The 22525-nt window shown below is 35.2% G+C and overlaps 1 protein-coding gene across 1 annotated transcript in view; it reads left to right on the top strand.

Moving 5' to 3' along the window:
* The window catches only part of ASIC5 (acid sensing ion channel subunit family member 5), a 52918-nt gene extending 32825 nt beyond the window's left edge, over positions 1-20093 (top strand). Inside the window, exons 5-10 of the mRNA XM_007943977.2 lie at positions 549-698; positions 2062-2209; positions 5622-5678; positions 11188-11356; positions 18250-18341; positions 19903-20093. Of these exons, the coding sequence (XP_007942168.1) occupies positions 549-698; positions 2062-2209; positions 5622-5678; positions 11188-11356; positions 18250-18341; positions 19903-20093 (807 nt within the window). The remainder of the gene's footprint in view (positions 1-548; positions 699-2061; positions 2210-5621; positions 5679-11187; positions 11357-18249; positions 18342-19902) is intronic.
* Positions 20094-22525: the final 2432 nt, after the last annotated feature.

Genomic DNA, 22525 nt, shown 5'->3' with positions numbered 1-22525 from the left:
GCTTCAAAGTCCACTTAGGGAAATATTATCTAGGGAGGATGCAAGGCTCAGGTATGTGGAAGACTTTCAGGAGCCGAGCAGATCTCCGATATGTGCTGAATCCGGATGGCTTTTGTGATGCATGCTGAGTTCGGAGGAAGTTCCTGATACCTGCTGAGACTGGAGGGCAGATAAAGGCCCTAGGGAGTGTTTAGAATTCCAAAAGTTTTGTAAGTATTGCTGACACTAAAAGGTTTCTGGTTAAAGATTTTCCTGGAGGCTACTAGGACTCTGGCCTCAGATTCACACTAGGTGAAGGGAGGGCCAAGAGAAAGAAGATGACTAACAGTCATAATATGACATCCATCAAGGTGAAAGTGATCTATGCAAAAATGTTGAGGAATTGAAGTGTTATTCAACCATGAAGAACATGTCATAGGTTTTAATTTTCATAAGTTTTGTATGAAAAGAGATTGAACTCTGATATAGAAGATCAAATTTGTATGGAATTGACATAATCAATTTGCATTTTGGAGAAATTCATATAACCGATTGGCATTTTGTTTCAGGAAGAATTCACTGATGACCCAGCCGTTGGCTTTCTTGATGCTGGTATCATCTTTGATATCCATTCACCAAAGAAGGTGCCACATTTTGGTGGTTTAGGCTTGTCTTCACCTGTGGGAATGCATGCATGGGTAACCATCAGCCAAGTGAAGGTAAGTATTCACAAAATGTAGAATGCTGAAAGAATTTGGGATGCGGTAATGCCTTTAGGCTCTGTCACTGGAGACTTCCAGGTTGCTCTGATGCTGAGTAGAGCTTTTAGAGTGAGACAGACCAGGAAGAAAAGCCTGGAAATCTACTTCCAAAACTCAGCCAATGAAAACCTATGAAGCACAATAGTCTGATCCCTTTGCACATGGGGTCACCATGAGTTGGGGGCTAACAAGAACAGAATGCCTTTAGAATACCACTGGAAATACTTAGCTTCAGGTTATTTTCTTTTACTTAAAAAGCTCACTCACTTCCATCGAGTTTTATCTCTGACTCATAGCGACCCCTCCTTGGGTTTCTGAGGTAGTATCACTATGGAAGTAGATTTCCCAATCTTCCTTCTAAGGAGTGGCTAGTGGGTTTGAACCACCAGCCTTCTGCTTAACAGTCAAATGCCTTAGGTACTACACCACCAGAGCATACATTAATCACAATAGTGAATTCACATATGGAATATAATTGAAAGCTGGGAAGCCTACAAAGTCCAAGGTAATTTTAAATTTCATTAGACAAAGATTGTCATTAAGGCTGGAGATACACTTGCATTGCTAACTGTGCATTATCTCAATGAGATTAGATAGGAAAGAGAAAAGTAAAGTTGAAGAAGCAGGGCTTTTAGAGTCAAACTGCCAGGTCCATTTGCCAACCACTTGCTCAAGCCACTTAGTAATTTCCTTAATTAACTCCTTTAAGTTCCACCCCCTTTCTGTAAAGTATGGTGAGTAATGTTTGTTTTTCAAAGTTACTGTGAAGTTTAAGTGAAATCAAATAAAGCAAGCACTTACCATGTTGCCTCACATATAATGTTGTTGTTGTTATGTGTCATTGAGTTGGATTCTACTCATAGCGACCCCTCCTTGGGTTTCCAAAGCAATATCACTACAGAGGTAGATTGCCCAACCTTCCTTCTGAGGAGTGGTGTTCAATAAAAGATTGCTTTTGTGATTTTGGTTGCTGTTTTGGGTATATGCTAATGCATATACTAATATATCATTTACAGAAATTATAAAATAGCGTATTTTCCTTATGTAAGTTAACTTTTAGAAAAATCAGTCACTCTGACTTTATCGATTCACTGCATTTTGGGATATATGTTAAAGAACCATTATGATACTAACCACAGGAACTTCCAAGTTTGTAGAGCAGGCAAAGCAGACAAAAGTACAGTCAACTGAGAAAATGAAAGACAAAAAACAAGGAGCTCTGAGAGAAAAGTAAAATTGTATATATACTTTTTCTCTTGGGGTGGACATGGATGGATTGACCCAGAAAAATCTCTAGATCTCCTGTTTATTTCATCTCAAGACAGTTCATCAAGAATACCCTTGGGGAGAATGCAACCCTAACATCAAGCTGCAGGATTTTAGCAGCTACAGCACCTCTGGTTGCTTGAAGGAATGCAAAGCACAGCACATAGAAAAACAATGTGGATGTTTGCCTTTTCTACTTCCTGGTAAATAAAGAATGACTTCTCTCTTACTTAACTATATTTATTTTTATTTTAAGCATAGAAGATCAACATATCTTTACATCATATTTCCTTCTTACAAAATTGTAGGCTGAACTATATTTCATTTGCCAAATACAACTTCAACTGACAGATTATATCAGAGATTTCTGGAAAAGAAAATCCTATTAGTGGCAGGTTCCTAATTCTTACTTTAAAAGTTTAAAATTGAATGTTTAAGTTATGCACAGGAGAGATAGGAGAGGGGGGTTGGTTACTGGGCAGGGAGGAGATGAGACTGGGTTAGGGTTGGAAAAAAAATGGAATATTCTCAAAAGTCTAAAACTGTTCATCAAGGTTTTCTCTGTTTGAAAGAAAAATTGAATCATGTATCTAAGTCTCACAGACACTGAATATTTCACTGTTGGGAATTTTTTTCTCTGTGGCTAGAAAAGAAACTTCAGGTCCCCTTTGAATACAATTGCAAATGTTTCCAGAGTCATGGATATATGAGGCAAGCCCTGAATGAGACAGTAGAGTAGGACGGAGAATGGCTGGCATCTGATCCAGCCTGCTAATCTTAGCTTCACAATTATCATCTACCTGACCTTAGTCAAGTGGCTTATACTTTCTGTACATCCAGTAAATGGGGATAATAATAGTATCCTGCCTTATGTAGTTATTGTTAGTAACTTTGAATCAGCTTCACTTTTGGCTACCTTGTGCATAACAGAATGAAACATTGCTTCATTTTGCATCATCTTCGTGATCCTTGGTATGTTTGAGTTCACTGTTGTGGCCCCTATTTTATAGGATTGTTATAAAAATGAAAAGTATGTAAACTAGTTTAAAGTGCCTGGCACACAGTATATTCTCTATAAGTGTTAGATAGTTTTTGTGCAGATTTCCTTCTGTCCCTTCCCCTAGAATATCCATAAAGAAGTGTGGAGGGGATTAAGGGCCAAACCAATTTGGGTCTATGAGTTCATCATCATGACCGCTCATTCATGCATTTGCACATATGAACTTTCACACACAGTACACTAATGCTGCCTCTGCCCCTGTAACAACAGTATCAAAATATCTGCCTAGTAAATTATTTCTCAGGGATTTTTAAGATTGTTCATTTCTCTCTTTCTAGAAGGTTGGGCAATCTACTTCCGTAGTGATATCACCTTGGAAACCCAAGGAGGGGCTGCTATGAGTCAGGGCTAACTCGACAGCACATAACAACAACAACAGAATCCAGATTATTGGTATCTCACTAAAACTCACTGTAGTCGAGTCAGATCCAACTCATAGCGACCCCTCCTTGGGTTTCTGAGGCAGAATCACTATGGAAGTAGAGTGCCCAACTTTCCTTCCGAGGAGTGGCTGGTGGATTTGAACCAACAGCCTTCTGGTTAGCAGTCAAATGCCTTAGGCACACCTCTAAAACCTGCCATTTTATTAAACTGCTAAGATAGAACACAAAGCATGACATTTATACAAATGTTAGGGTTTATCAAATACTTTCAAGAATTCTACCTTGTTTGGTTAGATCCTTCTTTGTTCCTCTGAAACTATATAAATGAGGAAATAGAGGCTTGTAGATATTAAATGAATTACTTAAAATACTTCCACTAACAATTTGTAGATGAAATTCCAAAAGTTAGCTTTGAAACATGGGTTGTTTATATAATTTTATTTTTCTTCATACCAGCAAAAAAATTGCAAGAAGGCACACTTTGGAGAAGTGAGGGTTTTAGCAATTAATGTTGGCAGTAATTTTTTTTTTTTTTCATTTTTACTTCTTTTAATTCCTTTGCAAAGAGCATTTTCCTATAGTGAACCAAGCTTATCCACAAATCTGTAAATGGAAAAATCTACTTTGGTTCTTTTCTGGATCAATGACAGTTTTGGTCATCTAGTGCCACTCTAACAAGAATATACCACAAATAGATGTCTTTAATAAAAAGGATTTATTCTATCACAGTTTAGAAGGCTACAAGTCCAAGTTCAAAGTGCCTCTAGGGGCTGGGTGAAGGCTCCTTGATGTCAGGCTTCAGCTCTGCCTCTTGCTCCCGGCCCACTGGAGCTGAAGACTTTTCTTAACTCAGGCAGCTGCTGGCTGCTGAGGGTGACAAATCCAAGGTCAACAGGTAAAAGGTTACAAGATTGTTAAGCAACATGGCAGGTCACTAGTTCAACTCCAGAAATAGTCCCAAGATGACCAGAGAACATGGCTGACCACTGATGACTTGGCCAAAAGCAGGATCCAGACATGCCCTGGAGCTAGAGACCTTCCTCAAAGCTTCTTCTCATATACTGGAAGCAGATCACATCCCTAAGGCAGCTACTCAACTGCTTACAGTAGATTCCACCATGGAGTTGATTGCCATTCTCATCATGGGGAACAACTACATGCAGCTACCCAGATGCTCAAAACTAGGCGCAGCCAAGTTGACACATAATCTTGACTATAACATGGACTAAGTATTAATGCTAAATAACTAATCTCAGAGCCCACATGGGTTATAATGAATCAATAAATAGGAAGGAGCAACACTATAGTTTGGAAACAGCCCAGGAATTAAACCACAGCTTGAACTGGTTTAAACTAGTTCAGTCAGGGCTGATACAGCAAAATTGGAACAGACTCAAGTTTATAAAGTCTGAGTGTATCGGAATGATAACCAGAACAAAGGAAATCATGGTTCAATGCCCTGGAATGGGAAACTAGGAAACTTATGTTGGAGACTAGATTATTGCTAGGACTGTGGAGAACTACACACATTCAAAGCAGTGTCATTGGCCACTATCTTTGAGCAAGACACCATTATTTCAGACTCTGCCTGTCAAGAGATTTGATTGCTATGCAATGTACACACTGCCCTTGTTTTCCAAAAGGGAAATTAATTTTCTAGCAGGGTGTTGATCAATAATTTTTTCTGTTCCAATTATCATTCTGGTACACCCCCATTTTACAAATTTGGGTTCATTCCAATTTCATTTAATTGGACATAACTTAATTAGGAAGAACTGGTTTAAAGCCCTGTATTATATCAATTCTGATGAGTATTGATTTTACTATTCGCCTCAAGATCCACAGCAGGTGATTAATAAATATTGGTACTTACCTGCCCCCATTCTATTCCTGGAAAGGCAACTGGGCACGTGCATATCAATGGATAGAAGGAACAGCATAGAAGGTGCACAGAATGTGTTGAAGGTCTCCTAAACATGTGATCGGATGTATATTTACATTGAGCGCTAACTTATTATCCTACTTTTCTTACAAAAGAACTAATTTATGTATGTAGGTAGGTAGGTAGGCAGATTGGTAGGTAAGTAAGTAGATAAGAAAAGTATTTTTGTCAATAGGATTCTTACTTTATACAATGTAAAGTCTCTCTATATTATATTCATTGTTTTTAAGGAAATATGGTAGAATGTGACCTACATAAGTTTTACAACTGTGTTTCTCCTGTACTTGGTAAGTGGCTTATTTTTTTTAATTTACTTTTTAATTTTCAATATTTCTATAAAAATCCTTCAAATAATAAGACATTAAATAATATTATGGGTGCCCTGAATTGGAACAGAATATAGAATATAAGTCAATTAATGTTCCTAAATTCAAGAAGATTAGCTTAAATAGTCACAGACAGTTAAAAAAAGAAAGAAAAAAAAAACCTTGAATTCAAGATACACCATGACAAATAATAGTAAAAGAGTTTTTAATTTCTAAATCTGCAGAAATGTTTCTGTGTTTTTTTTAATATCTTAAAATAAGAATAGCTTTCTTGTTTTCTTATTAAATAAATAAAACCTGTTCTTTGTGAATAGTTCAATTTGCAGAATAAAAAGAAATTATGTAAAAATCATTAAATAACACATTACTCTAATAATTACTCTCATTATCTGAGTGACCATCCTTTCACTGATTTATTTCATTATAAATACATTACATTAAAATATATCATACATTTACACAAATATAATCATAACTATGCATACCATATTTACAGGGAACAATTTCCTCTTAAGGTGAAACTTTTAAAAAAGTGTTTACATACCATTGACCCCTCAACTACTGTTAATCCTCTAATACATTGTATCATAGCTTTCTCCACATATATCATTTTGTAATGCTAAGGATATCAATCTTTATGCATTCCATTTCATTTTTGATGACTTGCAATTTTCCTAAATCCTTACCTCAGACATTCCATATTTCAATTAATGGTTATTTGCAGCTGTTTCTTCTTATTTTGAGTTGTTCCACATCAGCAACTGAAGAGCCTAAAAGCTGCACTCCAGCCACATCATTAAGTTCAATTCTACTTCCAGGAGGCAGCTCTTCCCCAGTCATATTTTGAGTGACTTCTAACATGAGATGCTCATCTTCTGGCACTGTATCAGACAATATTCCACTGATATTTGTTTTCAGTGGCTAGCTTTTCAGAAGATCACCATGTCCTCCTTCTTAGTCTGTCTTAATATGGAAGCTCTGCTGAAACCTGGCTCTCATTGGTGACCCTGCAACTATTTAAAATATCAGGGCCATAGACTCAGATAAAAATATGGTCTACTATTTTGAATCAGAGAAATACATGCTCTACTATGCCAGGAATGAAAAACTGAAGAGGAATGGAATTGTATTCATCATCAAAAGGGATATTTCAAGATTTATCCTGAAGTACAACCTTGTCACTGATACCAAAATATACACATGCCTTCAAGGAAAACAGGTTAATACAATTACTATTCAAATTCATACATCAACCACTTATGCCAAAGATTAAGAATTGAAATTTTTACCAACTTCTGCAATCTTAAATTGATCAAACTTGCAATCATGGTGCATTGATAATTACTGGTAATTGGAAAGCAAATGCTGGCAATAAGGAACAAGGGTTGGTAGCTGGAAAATATGGCCTTGGTGATAGAAATTATGCCAGAGATCTCATGATAGAATTTTTCAAGACTAAAGGCTTAGTCATTGGAAATACCTTTTTTCAATATCATAAATTGCAACTCTACATGTGGACTGCATTGGATGCAATACACAGGAATCAAGTTGACTACGTTTTTGGAAAGAGACAATAGGAAACTTAATATCATCAGCCAGAACAAGTCCAGGAGCCAAAAATTAAAACCAATCCACAAGAGCCAAAGTATTACCTTGTGTTTATCCCACCTGAATTTAGGGACCATCCCAAGAATAGATTTAACACATTGAACATAAATGACAGAAGACCAGATGATTTGAGGGAAGATATCAAGCACATCATACTTGAAGAAATAAAAAAAAAAAAAGTCATTAAAAAGACAAGAAAGAAAGAAAAGACCAAACTGGGTATCAAAAGAAACTCTGAAACTTGTTCTTCAATATAGAGCAGCTAAAGTGAAAGGAAGAAATGATGAAGTGCTGAGCAGAAGAAATCAAAAGGCTGCTTAAGAAGACAAAGTGAAGTATTATAATGAAATGTGCAAAGACTTAGAGTTAGAAAACCAAAAGGGAAGGACATATTTGATATTTCTCAATCTGAAAGATCTGAAGAAAATTCAAGCCTGCAGTTCTGGTGTTCTGGTATTGAAAGATTATATGGGCAAGATGTTGAACAACAAAGAAAACATCAAAGGGATATGGAAGGAATACACAGTTACTGTACCAAAAAGAATTGGTTGACATTTAACCATTTCAGAAGGTTTCATAAGATCAAGAACTGATGGTATTGAAGGAAGAAGTCCAAGATGCACTGAGGGCATAGGTGAAATATGTTTCAACAAATTTAGGTAATATTGGAAATGCTCACTCAACTAACTACACCAAGAAATTTGGAAAAGAGGTACCTTGCTAACCAACTGTAAGAGATCTACATTTACACCCATTCCAAAGAAACATTATCCAACAGAACATGGAAATTTTTAAATAATATTATTAATATCACACAAAAGTAAAATTTTAGTGAAGATAATTCAAAAACAGTTGCAACAGTACATTTACAAGGAACTGCCAGAAATTCAAGCCAGATTCAGAAGAGGACGTGGAACAAAGAATATCATTGCTAATGTCAGATGGATCTTGGTTGAAAGAAGAGAATAGCAGAAATGTTTACATGTGTTTAATGGACTATGCAAAGACATTCAACTCTATGGATCATAACAAAATATGGAAAACACTGCAGAAAATGGAAATTCCAAAATACTTAATTTTGCTCAAAAGCAACCAAGAGCCACTCACTAGAACAGAACAAAGGGATAACACACAGTTTAAATTAAGGAAAGGTGTGTGTCAAGGTCGTACCATTTCACCATAATTATTCAGTCTATGTGCTGAGCAAATAGTCTTAGAAGCTGGATGATTTGAAGAAATATATGGCTTGAGGATTGGGGGAAGACTCATTGACAACCTCTGATATGCAGATGACACAACCTTGCTTGCAGAAAGTGAAGAAGGTTTCAAGCATTTACTGATTAACATCAAAGACAAGAGACTCCAGCATATATTACACTTCAATGTGATGAAAACAAAAATCCTTACAACTGGACCAATAAGAAGCATTATTATAAGTGGAGAAAAGATTAAAGTTGTCAAGGATTTCATTTTACGTGGATCCACAATCAGTGCCCATGAAAGCAACAGTCAGTAAATCAAATGACATTTTGCTTTGGACAAATCTGCTGCAAAAGTCCTCTTTAAAGTGTAAAAGAAATTAAGATGTCACTTTGAGGACTATGTTGTTGTTGTTGTTATGTGCCATCGAGTCGGCCCCGACTCATAGCGACCCCTCCTTGGGTTTCCGAGGCAGTATCACTAGGGAAGTAGGATTGCCCAACCTTCCTTCCAAGGAGTGGCTGGTGGGTTTGAACCGCCAGCCTTCTGGTTAGCAGTCAAGTGCTTTAGCCACTATGCTACCAGAGCTCCTTTGAGGACTATGGTGTGCCTGATTCAAGCCATTGTATTTTCAATCACCTAATTAGCATGCAAATGCTACATAGTAAATAAAGAAAACTTAAAAAAATTGATGCATCTGGATTATGGTGTTGATGAAAAATATTGAATACATGACGAATTGCAATAAGAATGGACAAACCTGTGATGGAAGAAATATGGCCAGAATGCTTTTTGGAATTGAGGTTTGAGACACTTTGTCTTACACACTTTGTACATGCTATCAGGAGGGACCAGTCCCTAGAGAAGTATATCATACTTGGTAAATTAGAAGGTCAGTTAAAAAGACTTTCAGTGAGATGGATTGAAACAGTAGCTGCAAAAATGTGCTCAAACATAGCGACAAAGATGAGGATGGTGCAAGACCAGACAGCATTTTGTTCTGTTGCACATAGGGTTGCTGAGAATCAGAACTGATTTGATGAGACCTAACAACATACTTTTATATTTTATTACTTTTTTTTCCTTTTATTTTTTTTTTAAAGGAATTTCCAAAAAAAAAATGGAAATATCTCCAAGACAACAGTTACTGATACATCGCATTCTTTTTAATGACTGTAAGGTATTTCTGCTGTAGGTGTATTTTTATCAGTGAGCCTTGAGTTAGAATGGATCTGTTCCTTTTTATAAGTCACAAGCTGAATTTAAATAAGTCATATTTCTGACCAATGAAGTTGAAGTTACGTTGCCAAATATATTCTGATTTTCTGTCTTGTTGAGGTTTAGAGGGGAAGCTTGGGGGAAAGATAATTATGCAGGCTGTTCTTTAAGGGATTCTTATAAGAAAATGAGGTAATGTGTGTTTGTACGGAAGTTTTTTGGTTATTATCAACAGTTTTAAAAACTGTTGGATCATAGTGAAAGTCATGCTCTAAAGGAACATCAAAGTCAAAATCCAGTAAATAAGGTCAAAAAAAAAAAAAAATTATTGCCATTGACTCAATTCTGACTCGTAGCAGCCCCCGTTGGGTTTCCAAGGCTATAAATCTTTATGGAAGCAGACTGGCCCATCTTCTTTCCACAGAGGGGCTGGTGGATTTGAACCACCAATCTTTTGGTTAGCATCCAAATGTCTTAACCATTACACCACCAGGGCTCTTTTAAACCAAACCAAATCAAACTCACTGCCATGGAGTCAGCTCTTACTCATAGCGACCCATCCTTCAGTTTTCAAGACAGTATCACTATGGATGTAGATTGCTGAACTTTCCTTCTGAGGAGTGGCTGGTGAGTTTGAACTGCCAGCCTTCTGGTTAGCAGTCACATGCCTTAGGCATGGCCACCAGAGTGCCTTTAAGCAAGTTCAAAGGTAATACTTTCAGGGGATTTTGGAGAACAAAGGGTGTGTTTACAAGAAGAAAGAGTTTCATTAACGAAACCAAAGCAACAAGAATCTGAATATCTACCAAGAGTCAAGAGCCAGGAGCATTGAGGAATGTTACCTGACAATGATCTGAATGAAAGCTGAAGACCAGTGCCATCTCCTACTGGGGTTATTTTCCAATACACATTTACTTGGATAACCAGGCTGTACTAAAGTCACCAGGACAAGACAGAAAATGGAGAACCTCAGAAGTTGATTTAACAGTTACAGAGCCCACAAAAATAAGAGTCATTAAATATTTGATCACCTTTTTTTACACCAGTGTATGTTGAAACAAGTCTAAATATATATATAGTTAAAACTTGAGTCATTGGGTTTCAAGATTATGTTTGAAAGTTCGCCTCAAAGTCACAAAATATCCTGTAAACAACTTTCCATTTTTCTGTGTCCAAATGTCTGATATTTCATGGAATTACACCTAGAGTCCTCCTGGAAAGTTTTTATTTTTAACAAAGATCTGAATCCAGTGTCTCAATAAATTCAAGGGTAACAGATCCTACGTTTTATAATATGCTTTGTAACAGTATTTCTTAAGGGGTAATAGAACTTAATAACTCCTTTTTAAATAAAAAGTGAAATTATATGCTTTGAAAGTCCTCTGTCATCCCCACTGTGATATATTTATATTCCCTACATATCCTATTCTGACTTTCATTTCAGACTATATTGAAGCAAAAGGCTTATGTACAATGGGAACACATAATTCTACCTGCCCTGTTGCTTGTGAAGAAACAGAATACCCTGCTACCATCACTTATTCCACTTTTCCAAGTCATAAAGCTTTGAAATATCTTTCAAAGAAGTTGAATCAAAGCCAAGAGTATATCAGGTACTCTTATTAGTCTTATCAATTAACATAATTAGCATTAATGTTTCCTTTACTCAAAAGTAAAATTATGATCAGTCAATAGATTGATGAATTAATAATAAAAGCATAACATATTAGAATTGGACAATATCATGTCTTTTAATACCCTGATTTAAATCTATGGAAAGTAAATGACACTTTCTTGGGTAACTTGCTCATGATTACACTTTTTATTGCCTCAACTGGGGAAAATATCAATGCTGACCAATATTAAGTAATGATTCAAATTATGAAAATCCATTATTTTTCTATTATATAGTTTGAGCCACCTAATAATTATTTAAGGTTGATAAAGCAAAAATTATTTTCCTCATTCTATAGGTGAGGAAACTAAAATACATTATATTTAAAGTGACTATCCTATGAAGGGGTTCAGTGGCACAGGAAGACTTATGCCCAACAACTTTGGCTCTGATTTTCATATGTTTTCCATAGAGACACATAGTTCTGATTCTCTAGGTTGACTATGAAATTTGTTCTTTCTGCCATATCTTACTGCTCTTAGAAACTATAAATGACACTTCATAAAAAACTACTTTTTTAAAAATCAGATAGCAACCTTAACATTTCCCTCTCTCTTTCTCCCATTTATATCTCTAAGCCTAAGATGTGAAACTTCAATATAGTACATTGGCATTTGCCTTATATCTAATATGATAAAAATGTATTAATTAACTTAAAATTGATTTAAGCCATCTACTTAACTTTGGAAATATATTTCAAATAATTTTTTAGTGCGCTACTTAAAAAGCTTTGAAATCTGTTCAAATCACAGGAAAAAAAAATAAAATTAATGCAATTTAAAAAATTCTCTAGAATTCTAGTAAATTGCTAGAAAATACAGTGATCTCCTCAAATCAGAAAGAACAAGTATTTTCATCAGGACAGGGATGATGAGGCATGATTTCAAACACTTAGGTTAAAAGAAGAAAATCTGGGAAATTTGAAATTATATCTTTGCACTTACGTCTAGCACAATCATTTATTTGGATGCCATTTTAATATGGAAAAATTATTTACTTGCAGTATTATTCTTCTTATGTTTAAATATGTGTGAGAAGAGCACTTTGTGTGACTTTTGGCTTATAGTTATCTCCTGAGAGTTGTAGTTATTTAAATGTAGAGAATGGTGGCATAGATCTTGAGTTTTGGAGACATATCGGTAAATCAGAAAAGAAATCTATGCATAAAGCAAGCTAATCCTCGAAAACACTTTTTTCCCCCTTATGCTGAATTATTATAAATAAGTGTCTGATTAATTTCATCAAATGATTTACATATAGGGCCATTATGAGGAGAACTAAAGTGAGTAGCTGAACAAAGATGGTTGGACTCAAGGATTGCCTAAGTCCTAGAGAGAACTATAGCATAAAATTTACAAATATAATTATGAAACTCATTTGTGTACAGATAGAAAATCAGGTCAGAAATCAAAGAGCAATAGTAAATCAGAAACCACAAATTTTGTCAGACGACCTGAAAACTTATCAGTAGAGTGATTTGAAGTAAAACAACTCCTAATTTTTTCATGAAGCTGGTTATGTGTTTCTTATGAAAACAACCACAAAGCCAGACCAGCCCAGGGCCTCATGCGGAAGATGCTAAACTCCATTTAAAAAATGATACAAAGATTAGTTTGACCGAGGCAGGCAGTGTGGAGGTGAATATAAAGGTAAATTGTGGCTGAATTTAGGCCAATTTCATTAGTTTAAAAATTACTTTTTGTAATTGTTCTGTTTTAATTTTTAGAGCAAAATTTGTATAAAATTGTTTGTGTTGTGCAAAATCAATACATTTCTTTTCATTCAGTGCTCATGTTCAAGAATGTGGAATAACCTCTTAATTGTTTTCTACATGCAACAGGCACTATTTTCTTTTATCTTTTTACCATTATTAAAATCTAGATTTAATTTTAATTGTGCTTCTCACAATTAATATTCTTGGATTTAAATTCTGAATAATTTCTCACTATTGCACACAGGTTCAATAAGATCCACATTACTGACATTGACTGAGAGAAGCTGAGTACTTATCACCATATTTTTGTGGGGAAGTATTTATCTTCTCTCAAAACCACAGATAGCTCATGCTTGATAATGGTTATAATTCTGTGCTTGAGAAATTAAACACTACCAATTAAACATTACATACAAGTTAAGAGTACAAAGGGATTAAAAAAAAAGATTGTAATATTACTAAAATTTCTAGACTTCCAAGGCAACTTTACTGTTACCTTCACTTTGATAACTGTTTTATTATTTGTAAATATTACTATCCCTCCTAATTACCTACTTAAGAAAAGTACATTCTCTCATTGCCTAGAGTTAAACCAATAGAAATTAAGTAAACACATTAATGATATTTTTTGAATTAAACATAGTTGACAACATTGATTTCTAAAACCATAAACAGTAAGAAGAGTGATTTACACCATGTTTCTTAGATATATTAAAGAACAGTACATAATTCCAGGAAACATTGTTTGTTAGTAGAGTCCATTTTCAATAGGAATTAATACTGCCTTATGAAAAATAAGTGGTTTGGTTTTCACATTAGCTTATAAGACAAGTTAATATTGATTTATTCAGTCATTGGATTTGTCTTTGAATTTTTCCCTATTCATCCATTTTAGAAATAAATTATTAGCTCCTAGTTGTCAAAATGCAGGAAGTATTCTATGCATTAGGATTGCCTCAGTGTACAAAAGGCAAGATTCTGCCTTCACTATGTTTATTTTCATTTAGGTGGGTATGGATAATAAATCCATGAAGTCAGACAGTGCTATGGAGGTAAAGGATTAGAAAAGGGGCTAGGGGGAGCCATAGTAGGAGTAGATTGTTCTCTGGGCTGTGGGTTTTGATCAGATAAGACAACTTATTTGTTTTTGGTATTATTCCTCTTCAGACTCTGGTGGCATTCGACTTGATGGCAGTGAGTTTTGTTTTGGTTTGGTTATTATTCCTCTTATGTTTAAATATGCATGAGAATAGCACTTTTGTAACTTTGGGCTTATAAAGATCTCCTCAGAGCCATAATCATTTAAATATAGAGAATGGTGGCATAGATATTGATTCTTAGAGACACATTGGTAAATAAGGAGGAGCTCCGGTGGCATAGTGCCTAAGGCATTTGACTGCTAACCAGAAGGTTGCCAGTTCAAATCTGCCAGCCACTCCTTGGAAGGAAGGTTAGGCGATCTACTTCCATAGAGATACATTTTTGTTGTTTTTTGGTATTTATAAGATTGTGAGTTAAGATTGTGAGGATGGGACAGGCCAGGATAGTGTTTTGTTCTGTTGTACACAGGAATGCTATGAGTTGGAGCTGACTGGACAGCACCTAACAAGACAATGTAAGAAGGAAACAGTTGAGTAATGGCTTCTTGAAATCAGTTCTTCTTGAACTTTTTGGTTTCAGAATCCAGTAACACTCTTACTGAGGAGCCTAATGAGCTTTCTTTTGGTAGCTATAAATATTTATCACATTGTATTAGAAATTTAAACTGTAAAATGTGTATTTATTAATTTAAAACAATAATAAGTCCACCATTTATTAACTTAAATAAAAGATTTTTACAAATAACTATTTTCAGAAAGCAAAATTTTAGGAAGAGTAGTAAAATTGTTTTAGATTTTTGCAAATCTCCTTAATGTCTGGCTAAACAGAAGAGAGATATATTTTCATTTTGGCTTCTGCATTAAATCTGTTGGTTTAGGTTATTTTGATTGAAGAATATGAAGAATAGCCTTACTTAGGTATGTAGTTTAAAAAAGGAGGCATGTTTTAATACCCTTGTTAGATAATTGAAGAATTTTTTTTTTTTTGATACCACACTAAAACTCAATAAGTGGTAGTTTCTTAAATGTCAGTTGCAATATGTGTGCTGTGGTTGCTCCAGACACTTTTAAGTTAGAATTAACTTTATGGCAACCGATGCCGATGCTGATAAAGGAGATACAAGAGCTAGCTTTGGCATTATGTGAGAGAAGAACATTCCAGAAGGAAAGAAATACAAATACAGGGAAAAGCCCTGAGCCAAGACTGTGTTTGTATATTAAAGGAACAAAATGGTTGCTGGTATGACCAGAGCAGAGTGGGAAATGGCCAAGAGTAGCAGGAGATGAGTGGACAGAAGTCATAATGAGGAGGTAGGAAGGCAGACAGAGATCTTATAGCATCATGCAGGACTTTTATTTAAATTGTAAAGTTTCTGTAGAGTTTCCAGTAGAAGATTGACATGATTTGGCAAATTGAGAAGGTTTACTTTGTTATTATGTGAAGAATAGAAGATGTGTGTTTTTTGGAATCGGTTGCATTCAAGTTAGCAGCAGAGGGAACTGTTGCAAAAATCCAGGTAAGAGACAATGGAGACTCTGTCAAGGATGATAGCAATGAAGAGGATGAGAAGTGATAAGATTCTGCATATATTTTGAAGGTAGAGCAAATAAGATTTTTTGATAGATTAGACATGAAATTTTACATTATGAAAGGGGAAATAGCAAGAATTTCACTTGGGATATGTTAAATTTGAAATACTTATACATCTAAGTAAAATTATCAAGAGATACGGGGATGGTCAAGGTAGAGATGTGAGTTGGAGATAGAGAGAACAAGGGCCTCCAAGACCTCATGAAGAGCTACATTTTAAAGTAATACTTAAGTCATTTTGGTTATACAAAGATTTCTAGAAGACACTAAGAGAACAGAGTATCTGACTTAATATATTAATGACATAAAGTAAGTTGTTGAACATCCAATATATGTTAATTCTGTGCTGATTCCTTACATATTTTATTTAGTGCCTCTTCACCACAACTCTGAGAATTCAACTCTAAAATCCTGACTTCAGATGAGGAAACCAATATTCAGGAAAACAATGTGATTTCTCTATGGACACATTAAGAAAGGACAGAGTGAGAATATGAATTAAAATTAGATACATATTTAAATATGTATAAATAAATACTTGAATAGATATTTACATTTAATATTTTTTCCTCTTTCTTGCTGTATTAGTAAGAGTTACATATATATAACACACACATACAAACACATACACACACACATTTGTAATTGGCCATTATACATATAAACAAAATACCCCAAACCAAACTCATTGCCATTGAGTTGATTCTGACTCATAATGACTTCAACTGGGTTTCTGAGACTAAATATTTGCTGAAGTAGATAGCCCCATCTTCCTTCTACAGAGCAGCTGGTGGGTTTGAATTGTTGACCTTCTGCTTATCACCCAAATGCCTTATCCACTACACTACCAGAGCTTGCTTGCCCACTCTTTCTCTCTCTCCTCTCTCTCTCCCTCTCCACACTTGGTTATTTTATAAATATGTATGTGTGTGTAATTGGCTATTATATATATATATATATATATATATATATAAAATACTTGGTAATTTAAAATTTATAATTGGTTATTATGGAGAGAAGGATATATATATAGATATGTATAGATATAGATATGTACACACAAAATTGGTTATGCTTCTCTAGGGAACCCTGACTAATATAGCAAGAAACTGGAAAATTAATAAATATAAATATCTATTCAGCATATTAAAGTAGTTACAAATATTTTATTACAAATATGTATGAAAAAATGACATAAAGATAGAGAGAGACAGATAAAGAAGTACATCATGCAATAGACAGGGCTGGTAAGTCCAAAATCTGAAGTCAGGTGCAAACTCCTGACAGTTTTGTGTCCAAAATCAGTAAGCTAGGTAGTTCTACAATCGATGCCAATGGAAGCAGCAGTCAGGACATTAGACGACGTGTAGCATTGGGAAAGTCAACTGCGAAGGAACTGTTTCAAGTGCTAAGGAGCAAGGATATCTCATTGAGGACTAAGGTGCGCCTGACACAAGCCATGATATTTCCAATTGCCTGGTATGCATGTGAGAGCTGGACAATGAATAAGGAAGACCGAAGAAGAGTTGATGCTTTTGAGTTGTGGTGCTGGCGAAGAATGCTGAAAGTACCGTGGACTGCTAAAAGAACTAACAGATCTGTCCTGGAGGAAGTGCAGCCAGAATGCTCCTTGGAAGCAAGAATGACCAGACTTCGTCTCACCTGTTTTGGTCATGTTGTAAGAAGGGACCATTCCCTGGAGAAGGATGTCATGCTTGGTAGGGTGGAGGGTCGACGAAAGAGGGGGAGGCCTTCAATGAGATGGATTGATATGGTGGCTGCGATGATGGGCTCAAGTATAGCAGGGATTGTGGGGCTGGTGCGGGATCAGGCAGTGTTTCGTTCTGCTGTGCATGGGGTCGCTATGAGTCGGAAACGACTCAACAGCACTTAACAACAACAACAACAACAAGGTAGTGAGAAGATAATGCCAGCAGGATTCCTATGTTACAGTCTTAAGGCAGAATCCCTCTGTCTTAGAAAACCTTAATTTTTGCTTGTAAGTCATTCAACTGATTGGGTGAGGCCCACTCACATTATTATAACCTGCTTTATTTCATGTCAATAAATTTAAATGTGAATCACAGTTAAAAACCTTCATCGAAACATCTAGATTAGTGTTTGTTGAAACAACAGGCACCATAGCCTAGTGAAGCTGACACATAAACTTAATCATCACACTCAGAAATGATACATAGAAAAATTCGTGGGTCTACTGATGGTCCACCTGGATCTACTTGGTTCCTAAATACCAACATGATAAGGTTATCTTCCAAATGAACCCATTTTAATTAATATTGAACAAAATGATGCATCTAATTCAACATTAAATAACTAATGAATGAAAAATTAATATTACTTTTGTCAAAGGAATTAGAGGTAGTGCTGACAATCTTCAGTTATCTTAACTCTGTTCTTATTTCTAGGGAGAATCTTGTGCACATTGAAATAAACTATAGTGACTTAAACTATAAAATAACACAGCAGCAAAAAGCAGTGAGTGTGTCTGAGTTACTCGGTAAGTGTTATTTAATTCCTCCTCAATTTTCTTTTCTATTAGTTATTTTGCCTTTCATATTAAGAGTTTGGAGTGCCTGGGTAGTGCAAATGATTAATATCCTCTACTGCTCATTGGAAACTTGATGGTTCAAGTCCACCCAGAGGCATCTTTGATGAAAGCCCTGGTGATCTACTTGCAAAACATTACCCACTGAATATCCCATGTGACAATTTTATTACATAGGTAGGGTCATCATGAATTGGAATGGACTCAAAAGCATGGTGTTTTTGTTTTAGTATAATGTTTAGCTTATTAATGGAAGAAAAAAAATCAACAGTCATTTGCCTGCCATTTAAATCTGATAATGTGCTACTCCCTGGAGTAGTAGTAAAACTTCAAGGAGGCCACACATTAATTCCGACAAAGAAGAGGTTATCATCATCCTTACACTTAGTATCTTATTTCCCTTCATACTTACCCGTCATCAAGTGATTCCTGTAATGTGTTTCAGCAATCCTGCCTTTGTATAAGATGTCAACCACCTCTTACCTCCAAACACGGCTAAAAAGAAGAATCTGCACAGGCAAAGTTGAATATTTAGGGTACAGCCCTGTCTGTTCATTCTCCTTTTTTACTCAATTCTTAGCAAAGCTAATTTCTAATTTCTTAGATTTCATTGCAGATTAGAGGAAGTCAAAACATTATACTAGAGTCAAGCAAAATGATAGCAGTAAGACATGACAGCTGAAGCCCTGGATAGGGAAGAAATATATAGGTTCCCTAAAGCTCTAGGAAGGAAGGTTGGGCAAGAATCCTACTTCTGTAGTGATACTGCCTCGAAAACCCAAGGAGGGGTCGCTATGAGTCGGGGACGACTCGACGGCACATAACTAACAAAGCTCTAGGAGAAGCTTATATTTAATTACCAAACAACCAAAAACAGAATGAGGCTAAGAATGTTCTAGGGCACTGATAAAAAAAAAATTAATAATGTAATCTGTTTAAGAAGGTTGTTTTGTTTTAAGACATTTCACCAAAGTGAAATATTGCACATGGTTAAAAAGAAAATTTGGATGCTTGAAGTCACAAACTGCTTCTAAATATTATGTTGCTAAGACGCATCATCACTCAATAATGTTGCCTGAATGACACAATGTGGCTCTTCAGTCAGCATATTAATGTGAATTTTTAATTATGTAAAATTTTTTAAGATTTTGCCCAGACTTCATATCCTTCAAAGGCTTTGGATTATATTTTGGGAAACAGATGCTATGTTTGCTCTTTCTCTCCTTTTTGAAATGATTTGTTTCATAATTATATTACTATACCATTAATTGCTATTAATTTATAACATATATAACACATGTGGTCACCATGAGTCGAAATTGATTTGATGGCAACTGGTTTTTTATTTTTAGATTTTATAACAAGTTTTAAAATTATACAATTAACTCATCTTTACATAATACAGTTATGATTGCCTTATTAGCTTTAAAAAATTAACTTCTAATAATGTTTAATTTGCTTATTATATTAAAAAGCTATGATTTACTCTATTTGTTTACTGGTTTTATTACAGCAGATGTTGGCGGTCAGCTGGGTCTCTTTTGTGGGGCCAGTATGATTACAATTATAGAAATTATTGAATATATTTTCACCAATTTTTACTGGATATGCATTTTGTTTTTACTGAAGATACCAGAAATGACCAAGTGGGCTCCTCAACCTCAGAATCAGCTGGGGAACAAAGAAGGAATACAAGAATGCTAATGTTTACTTAGAATAAAAACTTTCACCTTTCTCTTCACAATACTTTCAGATTTATTTATCACTAATGCATTGTATATAACATTGTGTTGTATTATTTGATGGTTCAAGAAAAGCCATTGTATATACCTACTTATCCATATATATGGATATGAATATCTATATATAGGTATGTATGTATATTCAATTACATTTTAAAAAATAGGCACTGTCTATTTTGTTTCATCATTTTATCTCTAGCACTTAGAACACTAGAGATCGTGTGCTAGGAATTTCATAAACATTTTTAATGGATAAATTTTGTCTATTGGAAAAAGGCATTCTTTATAATCAAATGTGTGAATTAGACCTGATAAGTAAACTATACATAAGGAGACAAGAAGCTTCTTTATTCAAGACATAGTATGTATAATATTTGCTTTATTAAATTTCTAGGACTTTTAATTTTCACTCGTAGTTGACATATTTTTTCCTTTCATCTAGAGAGTTCTAATACACAACTCTCTTTTGGAGGGACAAGAGTCTATATCTAGTTCCTCTATAGGTGGATGGGAACTCTGGTAGTGTAATACCTAAGGCACTTGACTACTAACTAGAAGGCTGGCAGTTCAAACCCAACAGCCACTCCTTAGAAAGAAGGTTGGGCAATCTAATTCTGTAGTGATATCACCTCAGAATCCCAAGGAGGGGTCTTTATGAGTAAGGTCCAACCCGATGGCAAATAACAGCAACCATATATAGGTGGATACTTAAATCTATTTGAAAATACAGTAAAATCTGTAGTTTATTGTGAGTTAACAGTGTTTTATCATTTTTTCTAAACACTTATATGTAGTTGTTAAATACGTAGAAGAGATTGAAGAGTTGCAGGGTCCCCATTTTGTTGTTGTTGTTAGCTGTCATTGAGCTGGCCACTTGACTCAGGGTAATCTCATGCACAATGGGACCTTTCTGACCCAGAGGGTTTTCATTGGTTAATTTTTGGAATTAGATCACCAGGCCTTTCTTCCTAGTTTACCTTAGTCTGGAAGCCCTTATGAAATCTTTTCAGCTTCATAGCAACATGTAAGCCTTCACTGACAGTTGGTGGTTGTGCTTAAGGTACATTGCCCAGGAATCAAACCCAGAACTCTCTCATAGAAAGCAAGAATTCTACTCAGGAAAGCAGTCTACTTTCAGCCTCTTAGGATGATTCAATCAATGGTGAAATGCTCAGTAACCTCCTAAATCAGATTTAAGAAATAATAATGGAATCAAATGATTCTAATCCAAAGAATTCACTCTGCTTCATATTCTTCAGCCTCATTTCCTTCCTGGGGGGAAAAAAAAAAAAAAAAAAACTCATTGCTGTTGACTCAATTCTAACTCGTAGAAACCCCTCCTTGGGTTTCCAAGGCAGTATCTCTATGGAAGTAGATTGTCCAGTCTTCCTTCTGATGAGTGGCTGATGAGTTTGAACTGCTAGCCTTCTGGTTAGCAGTCAAATGTCTTAGGTGCATAAAGGTAACTCCCGGAAGATTTTAAAATTTTAAGTTAAGGCTTAATTATAGTCAAGTGTCCATGGGAATAGTACAATGAGATCTGTCAGTGCTTAGATTAGGAATATGTATAGCTCATGATTCAGAAATCATAATCATAAGTAGGAACCCAAGAGAAATTATACCATAGCAATGTGTCAAATGTCATGTCATTGTATGTGGAGCAGGAAATTGGAGGAAATCTATGCATCCAAAACTGGGAAAATAATAGTGTAAATGAGCTCTATGGAAGACTAAGTAGCAGAAAGAAGCCTTGGATTAAATGTACTCACAACAATAAATACTGATAAACATTGTTTTCATCTTTGAGTCTATTCCAACTCACACCAATGCTATAAAACAGAATACAGCTGCCCGATAAGGTTTTCAAGGCATAATATTTTCAGAAGCAGGCTGTGGCATCTTTCTCCTACAGAGCAGCTGGTAGGTTTGAACTGCCAACCTTCTGGTTAGCAGCCAAGTACTTAAATCTCTGCACCACCAGGGCTCCTTACAATATTGATAGGTCTTAAAATATAGTGCTGAGTTAAAATAAACAAGAAAAGCACAATTCTATAATACACTGTAATACGTTTATGAAAATTAACAATGTATGGACACAGAATATGCATAAAAGAATATATACATCTAACACATTGGACAATTTAGAGGAAATTGACAATCATCCTGAAATACATGAAATGCCTATATTAACTCAAGAAGAGATAATAGATCTCAGTAGACTTATAACAAGTGAAGAGATTGAATCTGTATTAAAAACCTCCAAACAAAGAAAAGTCCTGGACCAGATAGCTTCACTAGGGATGTCTACCAAACACTTACAGAAGAAATGACTACAATACTACTGAAATTTTTCCAAAAAAGTAGGAGGAAACATTTCATAACTTATTCCATGAG

This window comes from Orycteropus afer, unplaced genomic scaffold (genome assembly GCF_000298275.1).
Source record: "Orycteropus afer afer isolate SDZICR_OR568_19922 unplaced genomic scaffold, OryAfe1.0 scaffold00116, whole genome shotgun sequence".
In the NCBI taxonomy this organism is placed as follows: Eukaryota; Metazoa; Chordata; class Mammalia; order Tubulidentata; family Orycteropodidae; genus Orycteropus; species Orycteropus afer.
The sequence above is the reverse complement of the archived record's forward strand: the minus strand, read 5'-3'. Positions and strand labels throughout refer to the sequence as shown.